Source organism: Topomyia yanbarensis, chromosome 2, assembly GCF_030247195.1.
Source record: "Topomyia yanbarensis strain Yona2022 chromosome 2, ASM3024719v1, whole genome shotgun sequence".
NCBI classification, from domain to species: Eukaryota; Metazoa; Arthropoda; class Insecta; order Diptera; family Culicidae; genus Topomyia; species Topomyia yanbarensis.
Window position 1 is genome coordinate 56,712,813 of NC_080671.1, and position 24,853 is coordinate 56,737,665.

At 38.5% G+C, this 24,853-nt stretch overlaps 2 protein-coding genes across 9 annotated transcripts in view; one reads left to right on the forward strand and one right to left on the reverse strand.

Moving 5' to 3' along the window:
• Positions 1-24,853, reverse strand: part of LOC131685610 (serine-rich adhesin for platelets) — a 331,716-nt gene that overhangs the window by 182,825 nt on the left and 124,038 nt on the right. For 2 of the 8 annotated variants that reach the window (XM_058969469.1, XM_058969468.1), the window contains one exon: positions 2,509-2,562. The exons of the other annotated variants lie outside the window; for them this stretch is intronic. The gene's annotated coding sequence lies outside the window, so the exon portion shown is untranslated. The remainder of the gene's footprint in view (positions 1-2,508; positions 2,563-24,853) is intronic. 8 annotated transcript variants of the gene reach the window in all.
• Positions 17,081-18,844, forward strand: LOC131679486 (uncharacterized). The gene is made up of 3 exons (XM_058960221.1): positions 17,081-17,134; positions 17,194-18,471; positions 18,533-18,844. Exons 1-3 carry the CDS (start codon positions 17,081-17,083, stop codon positions 18,842-18,844), a joined length of 1,644 nt encoding a protein of 547 aa, XP_058816204.1.

Sequence of the window (24,853 nt, forward strand, 5' to 3'; positions counted from 1 at the left end):
AATTAGCTCTATTAGTGGATGCGTCACCGAAGACACGGAAATATTGTTTTATGCCGATGATCTGATCATCATCAGTACAAGCAGATTTCCACGACAAGCTCGAGCCAAAGCACAAACTGCGCTAAATAAAGTGCTGATCTGGGCTGAACAATATGGACTACAGTTCTCTACGGACACATCAAAACTAATCCACATCTGCAACGGAGGAAGGCATAGCAAAGTACCTGAACTTAAGACCTCTAAAGGTACTATCAAAAAAGTGACAACCGCAAGAATACTCGGAGTGCAAGTATACTCGAAACTTAACTTTAAAAAACATGCTGACAACCTCGTCAAAGAATGTCGAAACCGACTGCAGATCATAAAAGCTATCAGTCGCAGATACGCTGGAGGTAACCGTCACACGCTTTTCAGAGTCTGTGATAGTATCCTGGTATCAAAACTATCACACGGTTTTGGTTTCTACAGTCGAGGAGGTGATAAAGTGATAAAAAGGATTCAGCCCACCTACAATTCTGCTATTCGAACCATATCCAGAGCGCTCATAACTAGCCCAATCTCATCATTGCTATCCGAAAGTGGACACCTTTCAAACACATCATGACTGATCGGCTTATCGGGAAAGCATGCAGCTGGCTAGAAAAACGACCTGTAGATGAGGAACTTGTCTGCCCCATGGTGAGAAGAGCTTCAGAATGGCTAGAGCGAATAACCACACACCGAATACCTACCATAAACAGGATGAGCGACCGAGCATGGGATTCGGTTTAACCCCGAATTGATTGGAGCATCAAAAACAAAATTCGAGCTCACGAGGCGTCTTCAAAAACTCAAGCAATCTTTAACGAAACACAAACGAAGCGATATTCTACATCAATGAAGTTCTTCACAGACGGATCTCTGGATAAAAACAGTGTTGGAATAGGAGTACACAGCGAAAACGTTGACATCTCCTTGCGCATTCCTGACTGTTGCACCATCTTCTCAGCGGAAGCACTGGCACTGCTGGTGGCAACTGAAAATGCTTCAATCTCCAGACACACAGTCATCTTCAGCGACTCAGCAAGTTGCCTGCAAGCTTTAGACCACGGAAAAACACGGCATCCCTGGATACAGGCCGTAGAGACCGCATCTACTAGCAAAGATTTCACGTTCTGCTGGGTGCCAAGTCACACTGGCATTACAGGGAACGAAAGAGCGGATTTTCTAGGATTAAGGACGACTTAAGGAATGTACCGATATCCCAGTACCAGCAAAGGACTTCGTTAAATATGCCAAATCGCTACTTCGTCAAGCTTGGGAGGCTGAATGGAGAAGCTGCAATACCTTTACCAGATGCATAAAATCGACGACACTACCATGGGAAGACGTAAAAGACACCTCAGAGCAAACAGCAATCACCAGGCTACGGATCGGTCACACTAAGTTGACCCACAGCTATATCCTTGACCGGGAAGACAAACCACAGTGCTGCGGAGACGACTTCACCGTAAGACACCTGCTCCTGGACTGTCCTAAATATCAGCAAAGCAGAGACAAACATCTAATGAATCTGACATTAAGCGAAATTTTAGGGATAGGTAATGAAAAAAAACTAATTCAGTTTATAAGAGAAGTAGAACTGTTGAAGAACATATAATTTTGTTAAATGACTTGTAAATATTGAATTTTCGAAGCGTGACGAATGAATTAAAATTTAAAGTCACGTTAATAAAAATAAAAAAAGGACCCCTTATTCCGTCAACCACCGTTCTGTGGCCTGCGACAGTGCACACCATTGCACACTCTACAATAAAGAACATACATGGGCCGCCAATCGACAACTGTGACATACCAGATTAAGTTTTTGTAAAGCAATTTTTTTTTTGTTTCTTAAGGAGTCTCTTTTATAAATATTTCATTGGTAAAAATAATTCCATTGTAATAAACTTAAAGAAAAATCACGGTCTGAATTGCCCCGTAGGGAGGTCCGAATTACAGTTACATTGTAAAAGGATGGAAAAACGTAAAGGTTTGCAAATCGTCGCCTAGCGCTGCCATTGAGTGGTGCAAATGAACCTTTCATGGTACCAAAATATAGCTGAAGTTTCAAACTAACAATTAGGACCTTCGACTGGTAATTTTTTTTCATATCTTTCCACCTACAAGGGCAATTTGCTTAAGTAGGTCCGAATAGCCCCGGGTTCCCCTATAAATTCATCGAAAGCTTTGCATGGTACTGACACTTATTCAGTAGTGGTATTTCCGTACGAAAAATGGGTATCACAACCCTAGTTGAAACAATACTTAACTTCTTCCTTTCAAAAAATTTGAAACTGCTTTGGTTACCAAATTTAATTATTTTGCTTTTACTTAGTCATATGAAGTGTTGCATAGATAAAAAAATAAATGCAAATATCTTTTTTATCAAAGTAGCTTCTGGTCAAATAGTGCACTTCTCTGGAACCGCTAGTGTTACTGGAACTAACTAGGTAGAAAATTATACACTCAGGATAAAAGTAGACTTACATTTAACTACTCCAAAATACATTCGATTAGGAAATGTTGCTTTCAAGCATTTACCTGAAATGGAAAAAAGATCATCGTTACTAATTACCCTGAAGTAGAAACTTTCTAGTGAGCTTGACCACCGGCGGATTAATTGACCATTATGAGAAGGCTAATTATTGACTTACATAAGAGTTTGTACAGTTCCCTGAAGACGTGCGAAAGTACGCAAGTGTTTAGGGAACTGAGCAAACTTTTATGTAAATCAACAATTAGCCTTCATGAACAATTTAAAAACAACATAGTTCCTTACAATTGGCAATTATACGCATAAATGAACTCGAACCCTGGTCATTGGTTTACATATCGACGCAAAGAAATTGTAACTGCATAACATAAGTGGACTGTGCAAGACTGCGCCAAAACGAAGCACGCATGAAATTCGAAGGTACTTTCCTGTACATGCGTACGCTCTCATAACCATGAAGATAACTACAATATGTTTCAACAAACAAAGCGCATTAAGGGCCAATAAGTGGCCTGCTTTCGGAGGAAAAAACGTAACTGCTTTAGCAATTATTTTTAAAGTGAAGTAAAGACATAGCTTTTTGGAAATTTAGGTATATTTCAACAAGGATTTCGTAAAAAATGTCATAGAATAGTGGAGCTGTGGGTTATTTAGTAAAGCTGCTCGTTACTATAATACCTTAATGGTTGAAGAATTGCAGCTCGTAATACTTTAGCCAGTATTCGTCGATAAGGACAAAATTGGAGTAAAATCACTTTATGCGTAGAGAGTTTGTGTCCTAACTATTGCGAATTTTACCCCTAGGTAGACTCACAGCAAAATACTTTTATCACACGAAAATATGCTCACACCGCATCTATCATAGATTGGTTGTTGCGGTGACTAACAAAAACAATACTGAACGCACTCTCAAGGATTGTGCATAAGCTGTTCGGTTTGTTTATTTGCTGTCTCCCGTGCAGTTTGATGTGAGGATATTTATTTAGCTGCTTCAAAAATTTGCACGAATGTCTATCTACGGTCGAAACGGACAATATATAAGTCCAGCTCTTCGATTTGGTCTCCTCAGAATCAGGCACTTGAAGACGGCATCGGCATCAAACTGCAGCTAGTCCAGAATTGGAAACACTGCTTATGAACAACTTTTAACTTCCGATGTCTCGAAAGATAACACGCTCTGTTTGCTCAATGCAAAGCATGCAATGTTCCCTCATACCAAAAATATTGGTACATTTTCTACAGGAACACAAAAAAACTGGAGAAATTTGTTAAACCTTAACTTTTCCCGAAGTTTTCTGGTAAAAGCGAATTTTCGGAATAACATTTGGACTTTATTGTACTATAAAAATATTTATTTTCGGTGTTTAGTAATATACTAGGACATAATCACAATTAAATTGAGTTCTGTAATTGTTGTGATATATTCTTATACAGTTCTATACTATATTTCTCCCTAAGGAGAAAAGCCTGGGTGAAAATAATTTTTTCTTCGCTAATAAAAAAAAATGGATAAAAACCATGTTTGCGCGTGAATTGCACAAAATCTAAAACTAATTTAGTTATGGAATTTGCGTTTTCACTTAGTCTCCTCAGAATCCGATACTAACTTAGTGACAGAAATTAGGTTGCTTATCTATTCATGTAAGCAATAAAATAGTCGAGATTATTTTATCTTTTGAATCCCCTTAAGGCGTCTCCTCGTACAACTGGTAACGAATTGTTCCCAAAACGTCCGAATTTCGAAAAAAGCTTGCTCCAAAATCAATTGATGTTAGATTGGTTATTCTTATATAAATCAAATAAATTTTGCAGATTGCATATAGCTTCGATCAGCTATCTCTCAGATTTTCCAGGGTACGTCCACTACAAAGCCAATCATCCAATATTCACGTTTTATCAAATCTTAAATACGTGGTTCGCTCTGCCTTGCTAAATTTTTTTACATATATCCAGTAATATTCTACCATGTAATGAAGCCCAATGTCGTTTATCGTGGAGTATTAATTATTTTGTAATCTTCAAATCCGTCTCGTCATCCCATCCTCTGCAAAAAAAAATCTATAAGCCTAAGCACATTTTTTTAAATCGCCGTATACCGTACCCATGAAATCATAATAATAAATTTCTTCGTCAATACCTTGGTGGGAGGAAACGCACCCTTCCCAATTAACTATGTATGCTCACATGTTGGGAATGACTGGGCAGCTCACGGCGTACCCTCTATCATTCAGTGTAGTTTATTGATCATTACGAAGAATCAATAGATCCAGTTTCACTTTTAGTAACACATAGCACTGTCCCGATAGTCATCAAAGTACGGACCGTGGCACGACAGCTACTGTAGTGACTGGTGGAAGCCAAACAGTTTATTAACTACACGCTAATTGGAACTAATGTTTGCGCCAACAACATCATGATGAATCATGATTACTGTTTTTCCCGGTCCAATGAACTGGAATCGTGCATAATTGATTTGACGTACCGTAAAATAGGGGAGCATTGATCATGTTTTGAAAGGTATTAAAATAACTTTTTAGCAATCAAGTTAATTTTGTATAGTATAATTGAAACAAGTGTAGTCATCAATAGATAAAAAATATTGTCCTGGCGGAATAAATTATTTACTTTTATAATAACGATAAAACATTTTAGTTGTGTTGCTCAGAAACATAAAATAGTGTGTTTGTTTTTCAAGCTAGCGTCAATCCGGCGCTAGCTTTATCCTAAGTTCTGAATTCAAATTTCACAACTTATTATATCGCACTATTATCGAAAAAATAATATATTTAATATTAAATACGGATGAAGGATTTTTACCGTTTGCAATATTTAGTAAGAAGACTAAAACATGCAACGCTTACACGGTTTTTTAGGCCAATACCTTGTTCGGATAATTTAATGGATGTAATATAATCTTTCTTTTGAAATAATATTTTGACAGACTGATTACCCTGTAAGCGTAATATTTTCATTATTTTCTTTTAGGTGACTATATTGAGATGGTGCCTTCAGTCAATTTATAGCTGTTACCTTTGCGAACAACTTTGCTGAAGGCATCAAATACCTGGTCTGGTGGTCAGATTCGCCTTTATTTCTCTTTGTTTTAATTTGGCCATACTTAGGTTTTAGATGTTAGATTTCAAAGATAGATGGCAGTTAACAAACACAAAAAACAAGTGCATTAAAAACCGAATTTATCCACCTAGCAGCAACATTTGTATTGGATTTATTACAGAATTCACGCGAAGTAAGCATCAAATTAGAGGTAAGACAAACACTATTTTGAGCCTAGAACAAAAAAGCATCGCAGAAACGGAACAAATTGAATAGCTGGCGTCCAAAAGGGGCTAACCCCACATTGAGTCTTATGGAAATTCAAGTTTTCTCGTTCGTTTTCCGAGGTTTTAAGAAAAGTAGTCAATCGATTCGCAATCAGTAAATTTTGTGTTGTAGCTTACATATCGGTAAACTCTATATAATACTGTTTTTAGTTGGATTGCATTGTACGTTGACGTTTCGGCCCAAACAGTCGTTCCTGAAGGTAAGGGCCGCTCATACACTTGCTATGCATGGCTATTTTCAATCTCATATATATTTCTTGCACAAATGCATATTATTTAGTATATATTATCGAAAATTTCAGTGAAGGTATCATGTCTCTATGAAAGTTCATCGAGCAATAAGAGATTAAGAGTAAAACGGTACATTGTGGTCGGAAAGTTAAAAACCTGTTTTAATCCACCTAGTAGTGCAATTGTACCTTTCTCATTTATCCAAACTATGATTTAATGGCTGGTTATGTTCAATATAACATTGTGGAAATGTCTATTTCATTCTTATTACACTTGATGAGCATATATAAGTTCACGACTGTCACGATCCTGATAAGCAATATGTCGATATTGACACACTTGAAACAAACAAAAATATAATATTTATATAGCTTAATCAGCGTGAGTTCAATGTTGTCTTCATGCTAACTTAATGGTGGAGAAGGGACGGGATACAATTAGTAGGAGGGGAAGGATGTGTCGGGAATCATCTAACGTATTGTAGTATACGGGGTGGATGAAGGGGATGCATGTGGGAGGTTGGCCAGAGAGGGTGCGGGTGATACAAGGGGATTGAGAGGTAAGAGGTGGAGGGGTAGATGGAGGATTCAACTTCGAACTTCATATTATACCTTCCATTTGAGACTAGGTTAGTGAAATTTGGTTCAGTCGTCACCGAAGTGGCTTTAGATCTGGAATTTGCCCGGAACCCCGGGACTTCCGGAATTACCGATAGTGGACAATACATTCCAATAATTTTTGATTCGCCATCAGTAATCTAGGCCTGCGAATCGAAGTAATTTGTTGATCATATGAGAAAGGCAAAAACGTGGAATCAATTATTCTCTTTCGTTATAGAGTTATGGTGTCTTCGGAAGAGTTGCTTTATGGCACTTAGCGCATTATTTAGTTGAATCTTACTAGTTTGGAATTCAGTCGCTAGGGCTTTTTATTGGAACTGGAACTGAAAAGTAGTACATTTAATGATCTTATTTTTTCTAGGTAACATGGGTCAATGAACTACGAATGCAATAATATATTTTTACAACAAAAACAATGTTAATTTGGAAATGCGGAAGTTTTTTTCCATTTCCCGTAAAAAATGCAAAATGTGGTTTAGCCCCTTTTGGACGCCAGCCATTCAATTAAAGAAAATCAATGAAGCAAATGAAATTTAAAATCGAATTAAAAAATGAATTAATAAAAGGAATCACTGAACAGATTTAAGAAAAGTAATAAATTAAGAAACTAAATAATATGCATGAATTAATACAAAAATAAAATGAATTAAACAAATGAAACGAATAGAGTAAAAAATAAACAATATGAGCATAATAGATAAAATAAATAAAACAATCTTATGGATAAATTGCATAAAGGTATTGAATGAATAAAATAAAGCTGTAAAACTGATAATATAAGTTAAATTGTGTCAAATTATTAATTATTTGATTACAAAATAAAAATAAACATCTGAACTTCAACATATATTTTTTGTAAATTTGTCTGCTGAATCCGAAAATGAGTTCCAAAATATTTACAGCATAACTGCTTTTGGGTTGAAGTAAGAAAATAAATTTCACCTTCGCCTTATTTACGAGTTTGTTAAACTTTTTCTTAATTTTCCCCATTTTTTTAAAGAAATATGAGCGTTTGGTCCAGATTTTTGGTAAGAAATAGTAATTGTAAAAATTACATTTTAGGAGTGCTTAAGGTCTGATAATAGCCAATGGAAATAAGCACTTTTTAAATCGGATGAAAATCATGAAAGATATAATTTTTTGTAGAATGGGAGTTTTTCAGTGTCAACTTATTGAACCGTCTCAACCCCTATTCTTTCTATGGCTTGTCTTATAAAATATGACAAATTCTCTATTAGAACTCTGTTAAACAAACAAATTAAGAATTTTGAGAGTGTGTGATTTGGTGAAATATTCGACCTAGTTTATCCAAATGATTCAAGACTTCTCGTAAAAATAACTTTAGGCTCAGTGTAGCGATAAGTCATCAAATGATTGATATGCAATACTGCGTGTAATATTTACACGTGTAATACAAAAAATAACACTCAAATGATACAAAATTCGCTGTGAACTAAACCCTCACACAGTCTCACGTAAAAAAATTCGTATCTTGAAGCTGCTCAACAATGTTTTGTACAATACAATACTACATACGTCAAGTATCTTAAAACTAATAACTTATTTTTCTTCCTACAAATATCTAGCAGTACGTATTTTGAAATTATGTAGAACATCGCACCAGGCTTATTTTAGGTTCAAACCTCAAAGCCACACAGAACACTTACACTTACATTTAGATGTTTTACACAATGTATTTTAGTATAGCGGTTTTGTAGACCAGTACAGTAAAATCGGTACGTCGTAGAAGCCTATGTAAATCTAATCTAATCTAATCTAATCTAAATCTAATCTTTTCAAATTACAAACTTCTAGAGGTTAACGTAAATTGTTGGTAGAACAAAATGTGACAAAATAGGGGGAAAAGTCACCTTTCGTGAAACTAGTGAGAGCATTAAACATTTTGCGCCGGCATAAGTTTCCGATATGTTTACCAGGGAGTTTCGAAGTATGCAGTTTACAACGAATTTTGTATACATACGATTGTGTATAACACATGTAACACGGTGCTACAGTGATTTTGTACTTTTCAAGTGACCTAGTAGGGGAGACTGAGGAGACTTGATCCCCTTTTTTATTTTTCAATCCTACTCCGTGGAATGATAAAAAAACTATGTATTTTTTGTAGTTTTATATTGTTTCTAGGGTTGACTGATAATCATAAAAAAAATACATGGAAATATTATACTGGACATGAGCTATGAGCATTTTTGGAAAACAATAAAAAAATGTAAAATTCTTTGATTAGTGGAGACTCGATCCCTAATTTGGGGACACTTGATTATTTTTTGAAAACGTGTTTAAAAGAGCATGTAGGGTAATAAGCCTATTTTTACCCTGTTTCTATTATCATCCTACCAATCTGAAGCCTTTGGTTAGAACAGCGTCTGCCATCTTTGCTCAACGCATTTACTCAAATGGTGTTGCGATAATTGGGGTACTCGATTAGAGTTTTTGCTGTGCTCAAACAGAAGATTTTCACCATTCTCAAGACAATTTTGTTATTATATTGGCTCTTAATAAGAGGCGAATGACCTTAAAGTTAAAAAATCCATAATCGAAATAAAAAAATGGCTCCTAATAACAAGGCAAAGAAGCTGAAATAATAAAATTAATAAAGAAATAATGTGGTACCCTCCCTAATAGGGCAAAAATAGATACCTAACCCCATTCAATGTTATAAATGTATTGTGGTATTGATTAAATTGTTGTGATTTACTATTTTGTTACTACATATTATCCACAGGCCCGATGAGAGGGAGGGGTAGCCAGGGCAATCGCCCGGGGGCCCGGGTCCCATATGGGGGCCCGCCTTTTTACCTGAAAGCAAAATTGGATTGACAGAAAAATCTGGTACTCATAGAAAAGCAATAAAAATAGTAATTGTAATTTTTTGTTTGCTGCATAGTGCCAGGTGTTTTCATTCGTAAACCTCGCATTCGCAAAACCGTTTTGTATTCCGCATACTCATCAGCAAACCAGAGCTTCTGTGTTTGTCTTCCGAGACATCACTCGGAACATGCCAGTTGCTTAGTTCATGCAAGACGTACGACTTTTTGGATTCAGGATTGAGCGTCTAACTAGTGTCACCTTTGGTGCTAGTTTAAATTTATCGTCTAACTAACCCAAAGACTTATGCTAGTTACTGATGAGGAGAATCCGAAATGCTAAAAACTAATTTCAAGTTAGGTATTGTGCCCTCCTGCACGAAAAAACAAGTATATTTTTTGCTTAGAGTTTTTATTGCTTGAATCGACAGAATGCACTGCAAAATATAAGAAGCCAACCAAAAGTATTTTCGAAGAAAGCAATAGAGCATCAAACAGGAATGTAAGTGCACGAACGAATGTATCTGTCCTCTTCTGCGATCGCTTCTTTGCTGGTGGTACCGGTTGTTGGCTTGGAGACACTGGGCGCAATTGTTCTTGTCAGATCCGTAGATATTGATTTTGTTGCCGCTTGTAGTTTGGCGTGACGTGTGCTGTTTATAATTGTAGCAGTAGGCGCTGCTTTTACACTTGGTTTTCCGTGGTGCTTTGTCGTGTTGCAGAATTTGCACGTTGGAAACTGGACTGGGTGCGTGATCAGTATTGTCTGATTAAACGTACCATTTTCGGGTGATCTACATAAATGTTTGAAGGAATTGCAGTCATTCAAACATAACCATTTTATTTTTCGCAAACATTCCCTCCATAGGAAAAGAGTTAGAAACATCCCGAAAAATGTTCCTCGAAGTTATGAAACCAACTTCTCCGTATCTTGACATACATTTTGCAATCACCATGGCAGGAGCATGCGGAGAAAAAGCGTGTACGCGCACCTCTCTCGGTGTCTGTATATACAAGAATGCTGTAGTTAACGTTTCCACATTCACTAATGTGTTGTATGTTGTTAATGCTGTTAATGGATTTTTCTACATAAGAATTACTACTTTTCATCAGCCGCGTTCAGCCTCTTTCCGAGAAGTACAGCCAGGTTTAATCTCACACTTGAGCTATGGGAAGAAGTTGGGGTAAAACGGATACACGTGTTTTATCCGGTCATTCAAACTACCTTCAATCGATTTCCTGGATTATTTGGTATATAAAAAATTTAGTTTTGATCCACCGCTTTCTGCTTCTTTCTGAAATATTGAGTAAAGTGTATCACAACGCTTGTATTATGTGAATAATTGGGGTAAAACGGATACAAACGTTTCGTGCGACCATTCCAACTATCTTCAACCGATTCCCCGGATTTTTCTATATAAGAATTACTTCTTTTCATCAGTCACCTTCAGCCTCTTTTTGAGAAGCACAGTCAGGTTTAACTTTTCACTTGAGATATGGGAAGATTTGGGGTAAAACGGGTACACATGTTTCGTGCGGCCATTCTAACTATCTTCAACCGATTTCCCAGGAATTTTTGTATAAGAAATAATACATTTGATCAACCGCATTCAGCCTCTTTCTGAAATGTGGAGCCTGTGGTTTGACTTTATACTTGAGTTATGGGAAGAATTGGGGTAAAACGGGTACATACGTTTCGGGCGACCAGTCTAACTATATTCAAACGATAACCTGGATTTTTATACATAAGAATCATCCCTTTTAATCAGCCGCATATAGCCTTTTACCGAAATATAAAGCCAGGATTAACTTCAAACTTTAGTTTTGCGGAGAATTGGGGTAAAATGGGTGTATACGTTTCGTGAGATGATTCTAAATGTCTTCAATCAATTTTTTGGACTTTTTTGCATAAGAAATATCAATTTTTGTCAGCCGTTTCCAACTTTCTTCCGAGTTATATATTCAGTTTTGAAAATAAACCCAAACGAAGAGGAGAATTGGGGCAAAACGGGCATGATAGCGTACTTTACGGTCATTTTAAATACCTGAAATCGACGCCCCAGACATTTTTACATAAGAAGTATTCATTATTGATTACAACACTTAGCCTTCTATCAAACTATTGAGTAAAGTCGCGTTTTTTATACTTTTTTTCCCACTGTGCAGCGTATCAAAACCGACTCTTACAGTTTACAGGTCATATTGTTTTTCCACAAAAAAAACCTGCATGCAGATTCAACATGAGATAAACTTCTGTGAATTGAAAATCTTTTTATTTTTATATTTTTAAACCTTCTTACAGCAAAAGCTACAAATTGCTTCGCTACCAGCAATTAAATATACTCGTGTATCGCTTTGTCTACACCGCAGAAGCAAAATATCGCGCTCCAACCTACGGTTCGAACGTGAACAAAAATAAATGACGATTACAAGCAGAGAGTGGCCCTATTGTGATCGAACTTTATATTTGTTTACTTTTCGAGATGTCCCATAAATCACCTGTTCGAGAAGTAAAAGCATTAACAAATGTACGAATGGAACTAAGCATAGTCAATGTCAATGGTCACAAATTCATCATGTTAGACATAGCGTACTGATTATGTTTCAGGCTATTAAACAAGAAGCAACGATTTTTTGTGAAATCGATGTACGAATACTCGAATTAGTCCTTCTAATAACGTTGTTAACCATTTTGTATACTTTTACCAGGCCGCAAGCAGGTACCCGAAAATTGAAAAACTATGGCTATTTAGCTGATTTGGATACCACGGAATAAGGAGCCGTCGAAATTCACCTGTCTGGCACGCTATCTGTGAATGTGGTAATATGAGTGGTAAACCATAGACTAATAGAGATGAGACTTACGAGTTCCCCATGGCTCAAGAAGTACTAACTCATGTTGTACTAGTCTCTCGAAATATGAAGCTGACTACGCGTTAGTAATCAAGGATGCTTTGCCTTTCTTTGATGTGTGCTGTTTTTTTGGCCACTAGTTATTGGTTGTTTCTTTCGAATAGTATGTTATGTTGTATAGTTCTTAGCAACTAGTATGCAAGTTGGTTTCTATATTCAAAGTTTTGACGGAATATCTATGAGATGGTCCACATCAGCATGACTTTGATAGTACGATATCTGCTCAATACCGTTACGGATACTATGCTGCAATGGAATTCATGGACACTGACGCACTCGTAGTTGTAGATATAATGTTGCATACTAATTACTCAGCATGTGATTTTACGATCTGAGATATTATCATCTCACAGAACATGCTCAGAATAAAATGTTTAGAACTACCAGGCATGGTATTCTGGGTTGGGAGAGAAGGTTCAATAAAGCAAAGTTGTCAAAACATAATTATACGTCAGTACTTCATTTTTAGAAAGTTTCAAGTCCTTCGAAATTAAGGAAAAAATACGGGGTAATCTATTTATAGATTTAAGTTGAGTGTTGGTTTGTTTCTAGGTAACTTTGTTTATTACTTGCCTCAACCGATTCGCCACAGCAAACAGATCGTTTACAGATTACAGTAGTAGATTGATTTCCATAATACAAGGCGCTTTTTGGAGGTAAGAGGATTCTTGTTTATACACAACTAAACGCATCTCCAACACTGGTACTTATTTTTAGAAAAGAGATTTCTCCAAGTAGTCGTATTATATTGTAATGAACATATCATGTAGTCGAACTTCTATTGCACTATCTTCGATATAGATGGACATCGTGTATTTGACGTTTTTCTGTTCGTTGTCGTGTCCACGATTTTTTTTTGTAGCCACGAACTGTGCTGTGATTTCCCCATTAGACAACTTCATGAGTACGCCAATGGTCATATTTTACCTATCAGAATCAGCAGATGCTCAACATCGCCAATAGTTGGACGGGTAGGAAAGCCTTTGAAATCGATTACTATTATGTTAATGCTCCACAGTCACAAATTTTTGTTTCTGGAATTCGTTCATTGATATAAAAGCACTATATACTAGCATAACAAGGCACCGATCAACAGAAACAGCAACCGTTCCAACATAGTTTAATTTGAACAGTTGAATACAATTCCTCTAATCAATATTCAAATAAGTAGGTTCAGAAGGGCCCGTCAGTAATAGCAGCCATGGAGCCCGACGTGGCTCTCGACGGCCCTGATTATCCATCTCTCACCTGAATTTTATTACGAATTCCCCAAATCTCTGTGCAATGATTTAAAAGCTGTCGTAATTATGGTTGAGGAACGTCAAATGTGGGATGCATGGTTGCTACGTATGCTGTAGTAAACATTTACAGCTAAGTTTTGTATGATGAAGCGTTCATTTTTGACAGTTTTTTGTTATTTTATGGCAACATTGACTTCAATTGTTCTGGTGTGAATTTGGTTATGTTCAGTAGTGTGTATGAAGCATGGCGAAGGGGATCAAATCTCCACGAATTTGAAGGGATCAAGTGAACCCATAGCATCTATTTCAGCAAACTTTAGTACAAATATAGTTGAACAAAAAAATCAGCTCAATCATAGCGTATTCATATAATTGACATTCTCCTGTATTTCTGTATGCAAAAGTATAGTATGCAGTGGGAGACTTTATAAATTGTATAAAAGTTTGAAAATTTGGAAAATAAATCTTCTTCGGTTCTTCTGAGATTTATTTCTTTAAATCGATAGAAATTCGGTAACACATGTCCAATTTATTTTTTTGTGTTAAAGAAACTTTTGTTTAGATAAAACTACGCAACTTTCTAGTATATTCGATTAATGTATTCTGATCCGCCTTTGAGTTACAATGATGGGATCAAGTCTCTCCGGGGATCAAGTCTCCTCAGTCTCCCCTATAGGTTGTAGATCTCGCCAAATGCAACACAAGACCATGTTCGAAATATGTTGTATACCCTCAAAATCTTGATTTATAGCAAAAAAAAACTATTTTTTGAGACTTTCGGCATCGAAAAAATTTCTACGCGGTCATTTTTAAACCGAGTGTTCTGGAAAGAAGAAGAAATGACCTTTGCAACGGTATGCTATGTTATTTTCTTTTGTCAAAGATACTTAGCGGCTTTTGGTCAACAATATGAAAACAACCATAATTTTCATAATAACGCTATTTGCACACTTACTAACAGCTCTCCCCTTCACGTGATACATGTGGAGATGCAGAGGATTGCTCGGGTTCTAGTAGCGATATGTATCGGACTAACATTTTTTCCTTTCCCAGAAGTTCTGCAATCGGACGTGGCCGGTGTTGACGGTATTGATCAGCATGCAGGGATCAATATAAATGGCACAATGTGGCTCATAATTAGAGATGGGCCATTCTTTAGCGAACGGTTCAAACGAACTAGTTCTTCGTAGAGAATGAGTGAACAGAAATTCTTTTTAAAAGAACGGTAGTTCTCAATTCTCTTTAAAACGAATGAACTGAACATCACCTAAAGCTGTTTAACATATTATACGGGCCGATTTTTAGGTGAACGTAGTGGCTTAGAACAATGTGCCATATATACTGTATCACCTATGATAACATAGTATAAAAATACGATTCACAGTAATACACGATCGTTTCACTCGTTACCACAATATGTGGCACAAGGAGGCACACTTTTGACAACTCAAAAATTGTCAACAAACTGTAGCCAAAAAATCATAGCAACCATTGTTTTTGTTTTACTGAACACTATGGCACATCGTGGCACATTGCGGCACAAGCTACCACGCTGTTTGTTTGTAGGCACAATTCGATTTGTGCTAAGCGACTCGCTCCTTGAAATGAACTGACTTGTTGTCCAACAAACCGCTATCGGTGCTCTCTTATGACGATTTCGCTTGAACCCGAAACAGAGTCAGTTTCTAACCCCAACCGCTGTAAGTTCATACATTTTGACAGCAGTTGGGGTTAGAAACTGACTCAGTTTCGTTTCAAACAACAACCACATTAGTGTGGAACCGGGCGAAGAATGACACACAAGCTAAATAAAAATATTGATCTCACTCTCTACTTCTGTCAGTATACATCATAAAGAGTTCGTTACCCTTGGTGAAACCGTTCAGCATACAAAAATATAACAGGGCAGGAATCGTTCTGTGGGAGCTCTCGCGCAGAAATTTTATTGCATCTCCCAGATTCAAATGTTTTGAGAACCATTCACAAGATACGGGTAAAACATCAGCTGAACGAAAGAACGGTTCATGCGAAATAGTTCTTTTTACAGAACTGTTCGATCGGGAATGGTTCTTCGAAGTGAACTGTTTTGCCCATCTCTACTCGTAATATTATTCCCAAGCATGTGGATCCAATGAACATTTTGCAGTCTCAATTTATTCCGATCAATAACGGTGTAGCAACTACGGGCGATCTCTTATTCTTATGCTTATGCTTAAGCTTTACATACACACATTCGAGTCGATTGGTGTATAAAACTCGGCCTTCCGGGCCCCGAAAATCTTTTGAAACTTTCAGCAAATTCTATACTCTCCATTTATAAGAAATGCAAAAATACGTCATCAATTTACACTATTAGCCTAGGGACATGCAAAACCACAATCATTGGGTGTACCAGCTGTTTAAGGTGGCTGCTGCATACATACTTATACATGATATAGATTATCAATTGATCGGTGAATACATTTCCTAATCGCCAATCAGAACGGTGTCATATGGTGACAAATGCACTTTAAATGTTCCGATTGAAAGCAGAAAAAGTGGTCCTGGCCCCATTCGGAATTGCACCCATTTGCAGCAAGTTGACATGAAAATTGCATCGGCATGCTTTATGACCCCCTTCTCGCGACACCTTGATTTATCGACAAGAGTGTAGTAGTTTTGCATATGTAACTAGATCGAAGATATTGAATGATCATAGCAGTCATACAGGTGCAGTCGGATGTCGAGCGAGCACGGTGCGGTGCTTGATATATTTGGGCCCATTAGATGGAGTGCTTTAGCGGCTCGATTCGGTTGTGATTTGCATAAGTGGCTATTTGTTTTATTTTTAGAAATCCGAAGATGTCCACCAGAGTTGACTGCACGCTAGTTCGTTCAAGGGAGATGGGGGAAACTATTTTCCTGGTTAATAAATAAAATAAATGAAAAATTCTTTTGAACCCGCATCAAGGGCTTTGACATAGTGTTTTGTAATTAGTTTAATAACTTCCCCATATAAAGTTTGACAATTTTGTAGTCTTCATTTATTCAATGGAAGCTTTCACCCTCACTATATTTAAAGCGGCATATTACAAAACTATGAAGAAGTGACGTTTTTCAGACTTTTAATCGAATATTACACAAAAACTTCATACCCCACTGAGGTGAAAGGTAGAAGCAACTGTCCATCTTTCCCAGAGTTCCCCTATCGTGAAAGCGATGACTAACTTTCATTTAATTTAGGGTTCCGTTGCCGTTTGGTTTGTGACACAAAAAACTAATGAAAACAGGTTCACTCGAACTTTTAAATTTCGGCATCCTTGCGGTACAATCCGAACCATTTCGTTCAAAATCGAGACCAGTTTAACGAACTGCTGAATCAGTAGGAGAACTAACTTACGCCAAGACAGTCATGGCTATCACATTTAACCTGATCGGCTTTCTTTTGCTAGTGGTCTCATTAAAGGTATTTGTGTTCTATCTTTATTTAGTATCTGGCATAGTTAAGCAATTATTAATTTTTAGGATCACCAGATTGGGGCTGACGGTGGATTACCGGGTTCAATCAGCTCCAATGCGAAAAGCATTAACGGTACATTGAAAAAGATAAGCCAAAGCTTTCGAAAGTACAGTTCGGTTGGCCAAACGGAACGGTTGCGAGTGAGCGGAGATTTAATTGCAGAAATCACCAATAATGTGACTCATCTTGGAAAAATGCTTACTGGCAATGTTAGCAAAGCTGCGGACGATAAATCTGTGACGGTGGACGAGCTGTTCTTGACATTGCACAACTCGTACGATCAGATGAGTCGATATCTGCAATCTGACGTGCAAGTTTTAATGTACAACCTGAACAGTACTGTGGGCAGTTCATATGCTTCGGAACTAATACATGCTCTGAGTTCGGTGAACGATGCTATACTTAACATCACCAATGTAACGAGGAATGTGGAGAACGCAATCGGAACAGCAACAACCGCGGCCAATGGGAAACCACTTTCTAAAGAAGTTATCAACGACAGTATCCCTTCAAACATAACTACATCACTTTCGGAAGCGCTCTTGCAAATGAAGGACCAGATGGTGATGTTATCCCGTGCGCTCGAGAACACACTTCGCAATATGGGTCAGGTCAACTCGTTTCTAGCCAAACTTTCTTCCGCGAGCCAAGCGGTAGAGCAGAAACTTAATTCATCCCAAACGAGCATAGAAAACGACATTCTAGACGAACAGGCAAATGTTCTTAAAAAATACTCAACTTACCAAACAAATATAAAAAATGAACTTAACAGTGCAATCGGAAAGCTATCTAGATTCTCCACGAATCGTTCGCTGCAGACCCTGGTGGACCAGTACGGCGAAGAATATACCATAATATACTACTACTTGTTCAATCGCAGTGAAACTGATGCACAGTCCATCACCAATGCGTTCAGCATCATAAATTCCAACATACGGCAGCAGATTCAAACTTTGAGTTCAGACTTTAAAGTAAACTTGGAGAGAATTTCCAACCAGCTAGTTGATCTATATTTAAGTCGGAAAGATAACATCGAATACTGCTTCGGCAAACCTCTGAATCAAATATTCAACCATTTGACTAACTTCCAAACTGCACTCATTACCTGTATGAACCGCGAAGAGACCCGAGTCGAACGCATCGGAGAAGCGATCGAACGGATACTGCAGCTGTCACTTTCCAACAGCCAGGAATTCGCCAACAACATCGCCAGTTGTACAACATACGTCGGATTCGAAAAATCTGTTTCCACTTTTGAACAGGCCAAGATTTGTCTAATAACGGTAATTTATAATACAATAATATCAAAGCATTATTCAATAATATTTTCCGAATATTTTACAGAATTTGGATTACATGACGGAGTTCCAAACGGTGATCGGGCAGGAGTTAAATGGAATTTCCATGATAACCACAACAGAGATTGCAGCCAGTAAATTTCGCTTGAACAACTGCATGGTAACTCGACACAGCGAATCGATAGCCGCCATTGATGGGCTGAACAGTGAGATAGAGCAATGTGTTTCCGGTGAGGGAGCACGAGGGTTGTCATCGGCAGATCGGCGGGTAGAGCTCATCGAAGCACACACAACAGTCCCAGTAAATGACGACCAGCTAGCAAACTCTGCTGTGGAAGTTGCAATTCAAAACGAATGAAGCAAACTTTTTTCATACAATTGTTGAAATAAAAAAGTGCAGTATAACCGCGACTTTTTCCTATTAGGGGACTCTTTGCCACTGCGACCACTATTCGGGTTATCTTTTTTAGCTGCCCCTGTTTGCTTTACATGTTACAAATTGCCCGAATGTGTAGTCCCAAACGGGTACTACATTATTAATGTAGCAGAGGATCCGTTTGGGACAGGTATGCCATACCGTGTGAGGCATCACAGGATGCCTTCTTAAGTATAGCTCCTTCGATGCAATAATGCTGCACAATGGCAGAGAATATGTTACGAGTTCTCGGACTCGACAAATGGCATCTTGACCTTTGCCAATTTTTTCAGGCGATACTGAATGGCTCGGAAGTCTTCGGATGAAGAATTAAAGAAGCTGTATCATTGGAAAAGTGGCCTGAAGTTATCTAGGCAGAGGTATATGCAATATACACCTGCTCGGAGGTTTGCAGGAAACAAAACTGAAGACATACAAAAATCGCAATCTTCTCAGATAACCAGACTACTCAGACTACTTGGCAGTCGTCGAAATGTGAATCCTAACTTATTTGGCTCACACATTTTAGAACTATACAGAATAATATTGCACCTTGAGGTAGTATAGGTCCACCTACATCCCGCATCTGATGATTCAATATATGGACCTCATATGAAATGTCAAGTTTGGTTTAGCCTCTATTTTATCTTGAGCTATTGTTAAGACAGGGTTTAGTTTAAGTTCCTTTGTTATGTTCAGGTGACTTGGTTAGCAAAGACCTCTGATGGCAAAGTGTCGCCATTCACCTCTGATACCTCTGATTCCCTGATACAGAATTCCTATCTTTTTTTACTTTTTAACGAAATTAAATTAGCTAAAAATTACTAAGTAGGAAAAGTTATGAAAATTTTACAGCCATAGTACTCAAGTGAGAGCAAGGATGTGAAATATACAGATCGAAAAACTACCAGGGTGGCAGGGTCATTAGAAGCAGGCTTAAAATTTTACGGACTAATCTACTGTCTTCTGCAGCCAGGAGTCGAGCTTACTCTGCCTAAGCTACGAGTCACTCAAGTGAACCAATATGTCATCTAGTTTTCCGATCGGTATATTTCACATCTTTGCTCTCACTTGAGTACTTTTTTTATTTCGTTTATTTGACACGGCTCATAGCGGTAGCTTAACGGAACCGTGGATCTTTTATGTGTTTACAATATGTAAAAAAAAATAAAACAAATATTATTGATTGTCCGTTGGATCTCGTGCGCGCAACTTTTTATTGCGAGCGGAGACCTTCTTTCGCGGCTCGCCTACTGTGTCATGGGGACCAATTAATTCTCTCCTGTCCTCCACATCTGGGGTGCTGGATGCTGCTTTGGCAGTTGTCAATATGGACTGAACAGCTGCCACAAATTTGGCAACCGTTTGTGGTTCAGGTATTGGTATTGAAAACTCTTTTTTGGGTTGGTTTACCGTGGATTCGTTGGTAATCGGTAGAGATGCATTCTCCTCTGTATCTTCCACGCAAGGTTGTCCGTGGTGTGCAATTTGATTACAATACTTGCACGTGGGAGTTTGCCCCTCATGGGTGCATAACGTAGTTTGATTAATAGTAGCTTCGTGGGTTTTGAGTTTTATAGTCAAATGGGAGGGGATAGGTTTTTCGATCCGCATCCTTACCACAAGAACACCGTTGGGTGTACCCGGGAAGAAATTTCTCCACGTATCACGTGTAACTGATTCTACTTCGCCGTATTGCGACATGTATTTTGCGATTAGATCAGTAGGGGTACGTGGTGAAGGTCATGTAACTTTACATCTACATAGTCTTTTTCTATATACACGGGAATCTTAATTCCAACTTTATCACTTTGAGCCACGTGCTTTAAGTTGTTCTGCAAAACGAAACGTTCGGCTTGTGCTAACGTGTTGAATGATATGAGTACGACATTACGAAGATGATGATACTGTAGATACATAACCTCCTTGAGCTTAAGCTGCATCTTCACCTTCAGCAGGTATTCCACTTCACGAAAACTCAATCTTATTGAACAGAATTTAAAGTCAACGACTGCTGCGTTGGGTCGGAGCAGAGATTTTTTGTCAACTTTACTCATGATGGCAAGAATAAATTAAAAGTTTCCTTTGTTCTCGAGACAATGCACACTAGATCGAGAGGTTGCTAGTTTTTGTTCACTTGTTTCGATTGTACGTCTGACTTGGGCAGAAGTAGAAAGTAGACTGTGATCACTTGAGTACTATGGCTTCAACATTTTCATAACTCTCCCTACTTATGTTTATGACGACTGGAATGGTTTAATTTGGATGAATGTGAACGGCTGTCTCAGTCAGTAAAAAGCAACTGTCCAACGTTTCGGCCTTTGGTGTTGGCCTTTTTCAATGGAAATACGGTCTGTCGTGTTTTGTTAAGTTGTCGCCGCACTGCACTATAAAAAGGATCAGCTGCATCCAGTACTACAAAATCTATCAGCACTATCAATGAGGAAACTAACACTATTCACTCCACCTGCCTACGCCGGTGCCTAGGCAGGTGGAGTGAATAGTGCAACTGCCGGACACGCCGCTATATAAGCTAATACTATGTTCACACTACAGAGTTATAATAATTGGCTACAAGAAAAACGTCATTAAGATAGCGTTAAAACACGTTTTAACTCGTAGTGTGAACGTAGTATAAGTATGTTTTTTCCATTTCTTTTTCCCTCGATTGGTCGCTACTTTTTAGATCCCTTCCCCCTGAATATATGTTTCGTCTCTCGTTTACACCACGTGCAATCCTCGTGACTAAATGGCCGAGGGCAAAGTAACATTTGATGGGAATGATATTCCTATGGATTTGCCTGATAACCCCAAAATTACTGCCTCCCCTGATTCTCCCAATCCTCTTCGCATTAAAACATCCCCAGCCAGTTCAAATGAACCCTGGGTGGTCTATTTCTGGCCCAACACACAGATACGCATATTAGTGAATTACCTCAACTACGCAAACCAGATTGCTCGCTGCGAGCGTTTCACAAAGCAATTTAAGGTGTATGTACCTTGTATGGCAGTGGAGATTGATGGGGTCGTCGCCGAACCGGGTTTGAAGTGCGAAGACGTGTTGAAGTACGGAGTTGGTTGCTTTAAGGACCCCTCATTTCAACATGTGAAGATTCTGGAATACAAGCAATGGTATTCAGCAAAAACTGAGGGTAATAAGGCAACAACTAATTCTCAGTCAGATTCGCTTCGAACTACTCCGCGTCTTCCCTTCCCAACTATGTCCTCCTGGATTAGGTTCGTCTACCTGGTCGCCTGTTTGTACCGCGGGTTATGAACTGCAGCAATTGCAAGCAGCTGAGCCACACAGCCATCTATTGTGGCAATAAGAAACGATGCGGCAAATGCGAAGGAGAGCAAGAGGATGAAATGTATTTACTGCGGTGGCCCTTCACATGTTCTTAAATTATGCCCTGCGCACAAGCAGCACGGGGATAAAATTAGGCGCTCCCTTAAGGATCGCTCGAAGCACTCTTATGCAGAAATGCTAAAGAATGCTTCGCCATCTGTCCCTTCCGAAAATTCCTTTGCTCTTTTGGCTCATGGTGAGGAAGAATCTGACGATCGACAAGAAGGAACATCTTTTGTTAACTCTGGGGAATCCAGGAAGAGGAGAAAACTAGCCTCGCCTAGACTGTCTAGTAAAGGTGTCAAGGTGTCCTCCCCTGAGAGTGCGCCAACTACATTTAAGAAATCCAACGGAATTGATGCCCAAATGCCGAAGCAATTTGCTCCAGGACTTGGAAATTTAATTCTAATAAGAAGTATCCGCCACTTCCAGGGACATAAAAAAACCAAGTGTCCCCTTTTTTCAAACAGACATTCAATCCAGTAATTGACTAATGAAATTTTCTGACATTGTGGACCTAATTTTCACAGTTTTCAATGTTACTGATCCTCTTAAAAGCATTATGATACGTTTTCTCCCCATAGTGCAGACATTTTTGAAGCAGTTGACTAATAAATGGACTCTCCTTGCAGCGATCGTATCCTTCGATGGCTAAGCCATCGAACGAGATCACCGATTCGATCACTGTTCTACAGTGGAACAGCAGAAGTATCCTCCCGAAAATCGATTCCTTTATTTTTTTCTAAATGTGCTGCTTTCGCATTATGTGGAACTTCCGATATAAATCTCAACTTTCACGACTTGAATATAATTCGTCCGGATCGAGAAAAGCCTCACTGGATTTCTCACTTTTTTTATTTCGTTTATTGGACACGGCTGATAGCGGTAGCTATGTCTGCCTGACACTGCAAAAAGGCGCTTATTGATCTTATTTAACAAGTTTCATGACTGGGGGCAGGTGAAGGTCATCGCAATCCAAAAACCAAGAAAACTAGCCACCGACCACAACTCGTATCGACCAATTGCAATGCTTTCCTGTGTTCGGAAGTTGTTCGAAAAAATGATCTTATTTCGCCTCGACAATTGGATCGAAGCAAATGGCTTACTGTCAAATACACAATTTGGCTTCCGCAAAGGCAAAGGGACGAACTATTGCCTTACGTTGCGTTGTACAGAAATCCAATTGGTCTATGCTAACCAAGAGCAGATGGCATCAGTCTTCTTGGATATTAGGGGGCATTTGAATCAGTTTCTATCAACATTCTGTCGGAGACTTTTTGCTAAACCTGTTGTCTGAAAAGCACATGCACTTTTCGCATGGCGATTTAAAAACATAGTGATTTAGCTACGTTGGTCTTCCTCATGGCTAACTAACTCTACATTTTTTACGTTAATGACATTGACGATTGTCTTGCTAATTCATATACGCTAAGTCATCTTGCAGACGGGTGGTCTCTGTTAAAGGGGCCAATGCTGCCGATTTGCAAGGACCACTGCACTGGGCTCTACAGCTGGGTATTGAGTTCTCCACGAAGAAAACTGAGTTGGTCGTCTTTTCTAGGAAGCGTGAGTGATGGAGTACGAGTGTTTCTGTTTCCGCTCCACTGCGAACATACACTTTATCAAACTGGAGAGAATCCAGTATCGTCGCTTTTTTTTTGTTGGAGACGGACCATTGCGACCAATATTTAGATCTATTGTGGTATGCCCCTTCCTTAATCTAAGTGTACTATCAACAATGACATATAACTATTGATGAATGATTGTCTTTATTGAAATACACACTCTTCCCAACTAGGCACTACACTTCGGATGAAGTTTATTACCTGTTTGGGATTCGCAGTCCAAATATCAAAAGGCTCCAGTGTTCCTTTACCGAGGACACTAAGTCTGCGTTGCATCAGTGCACATTCGCAGAGCAAATGCTGTGATGTTTCACTTTCTGATCCGCAGATGCGGCATATATCGTTTGTAAGTTTACCAATCTTCATAAGATGATATTTACTCGGACAGTGTCCTGTAAGTAGTCCTGTGATGATGCATAGTTCTTTTTTATTTAATCTAAGCAACTCCAGGCTTTTTTATCGTTAGGTGAAATAAATTTCTTTGATTGTCGCAGTCCAGTTATGGTACTCCAATTGTTGTTTAAAGCTGTGATCTCCCACTTTTTCAGCTCCATTTTGAGAGCACACGATGAAACTCCACAGAATGGTTCTGGTCCGATAAAATTAGTGGAAGACCCTCTTCTTGCTAAATCATCGGCTTTTTCATTCCCTGCAACTCCACAATGTCCTGGAACCCAGTACAAATTGACCTGATTTTTCTCCGCCAATTGTCGGAGTGCAAGGATGCACTCCCATACTAGTTTTGAGCGACATGTAGGAGCCCTTAGGGCATTTAGTGCTGCTTGACTGTCTGAGAAAATGCAGATATTTCCATACCGGTACCTTCTCTTCAGACATACATTCTAGAATGGCATATATTTCTGCTTGAAAAACTGTCGGCCAGTATCCCATGGGAATACTAGTGTTTATTCCTGGTCATGTAACACCAGATCCCGTCAAATGGTTCATTTTAGACCCATCTGTGTAAAAAATTACTGA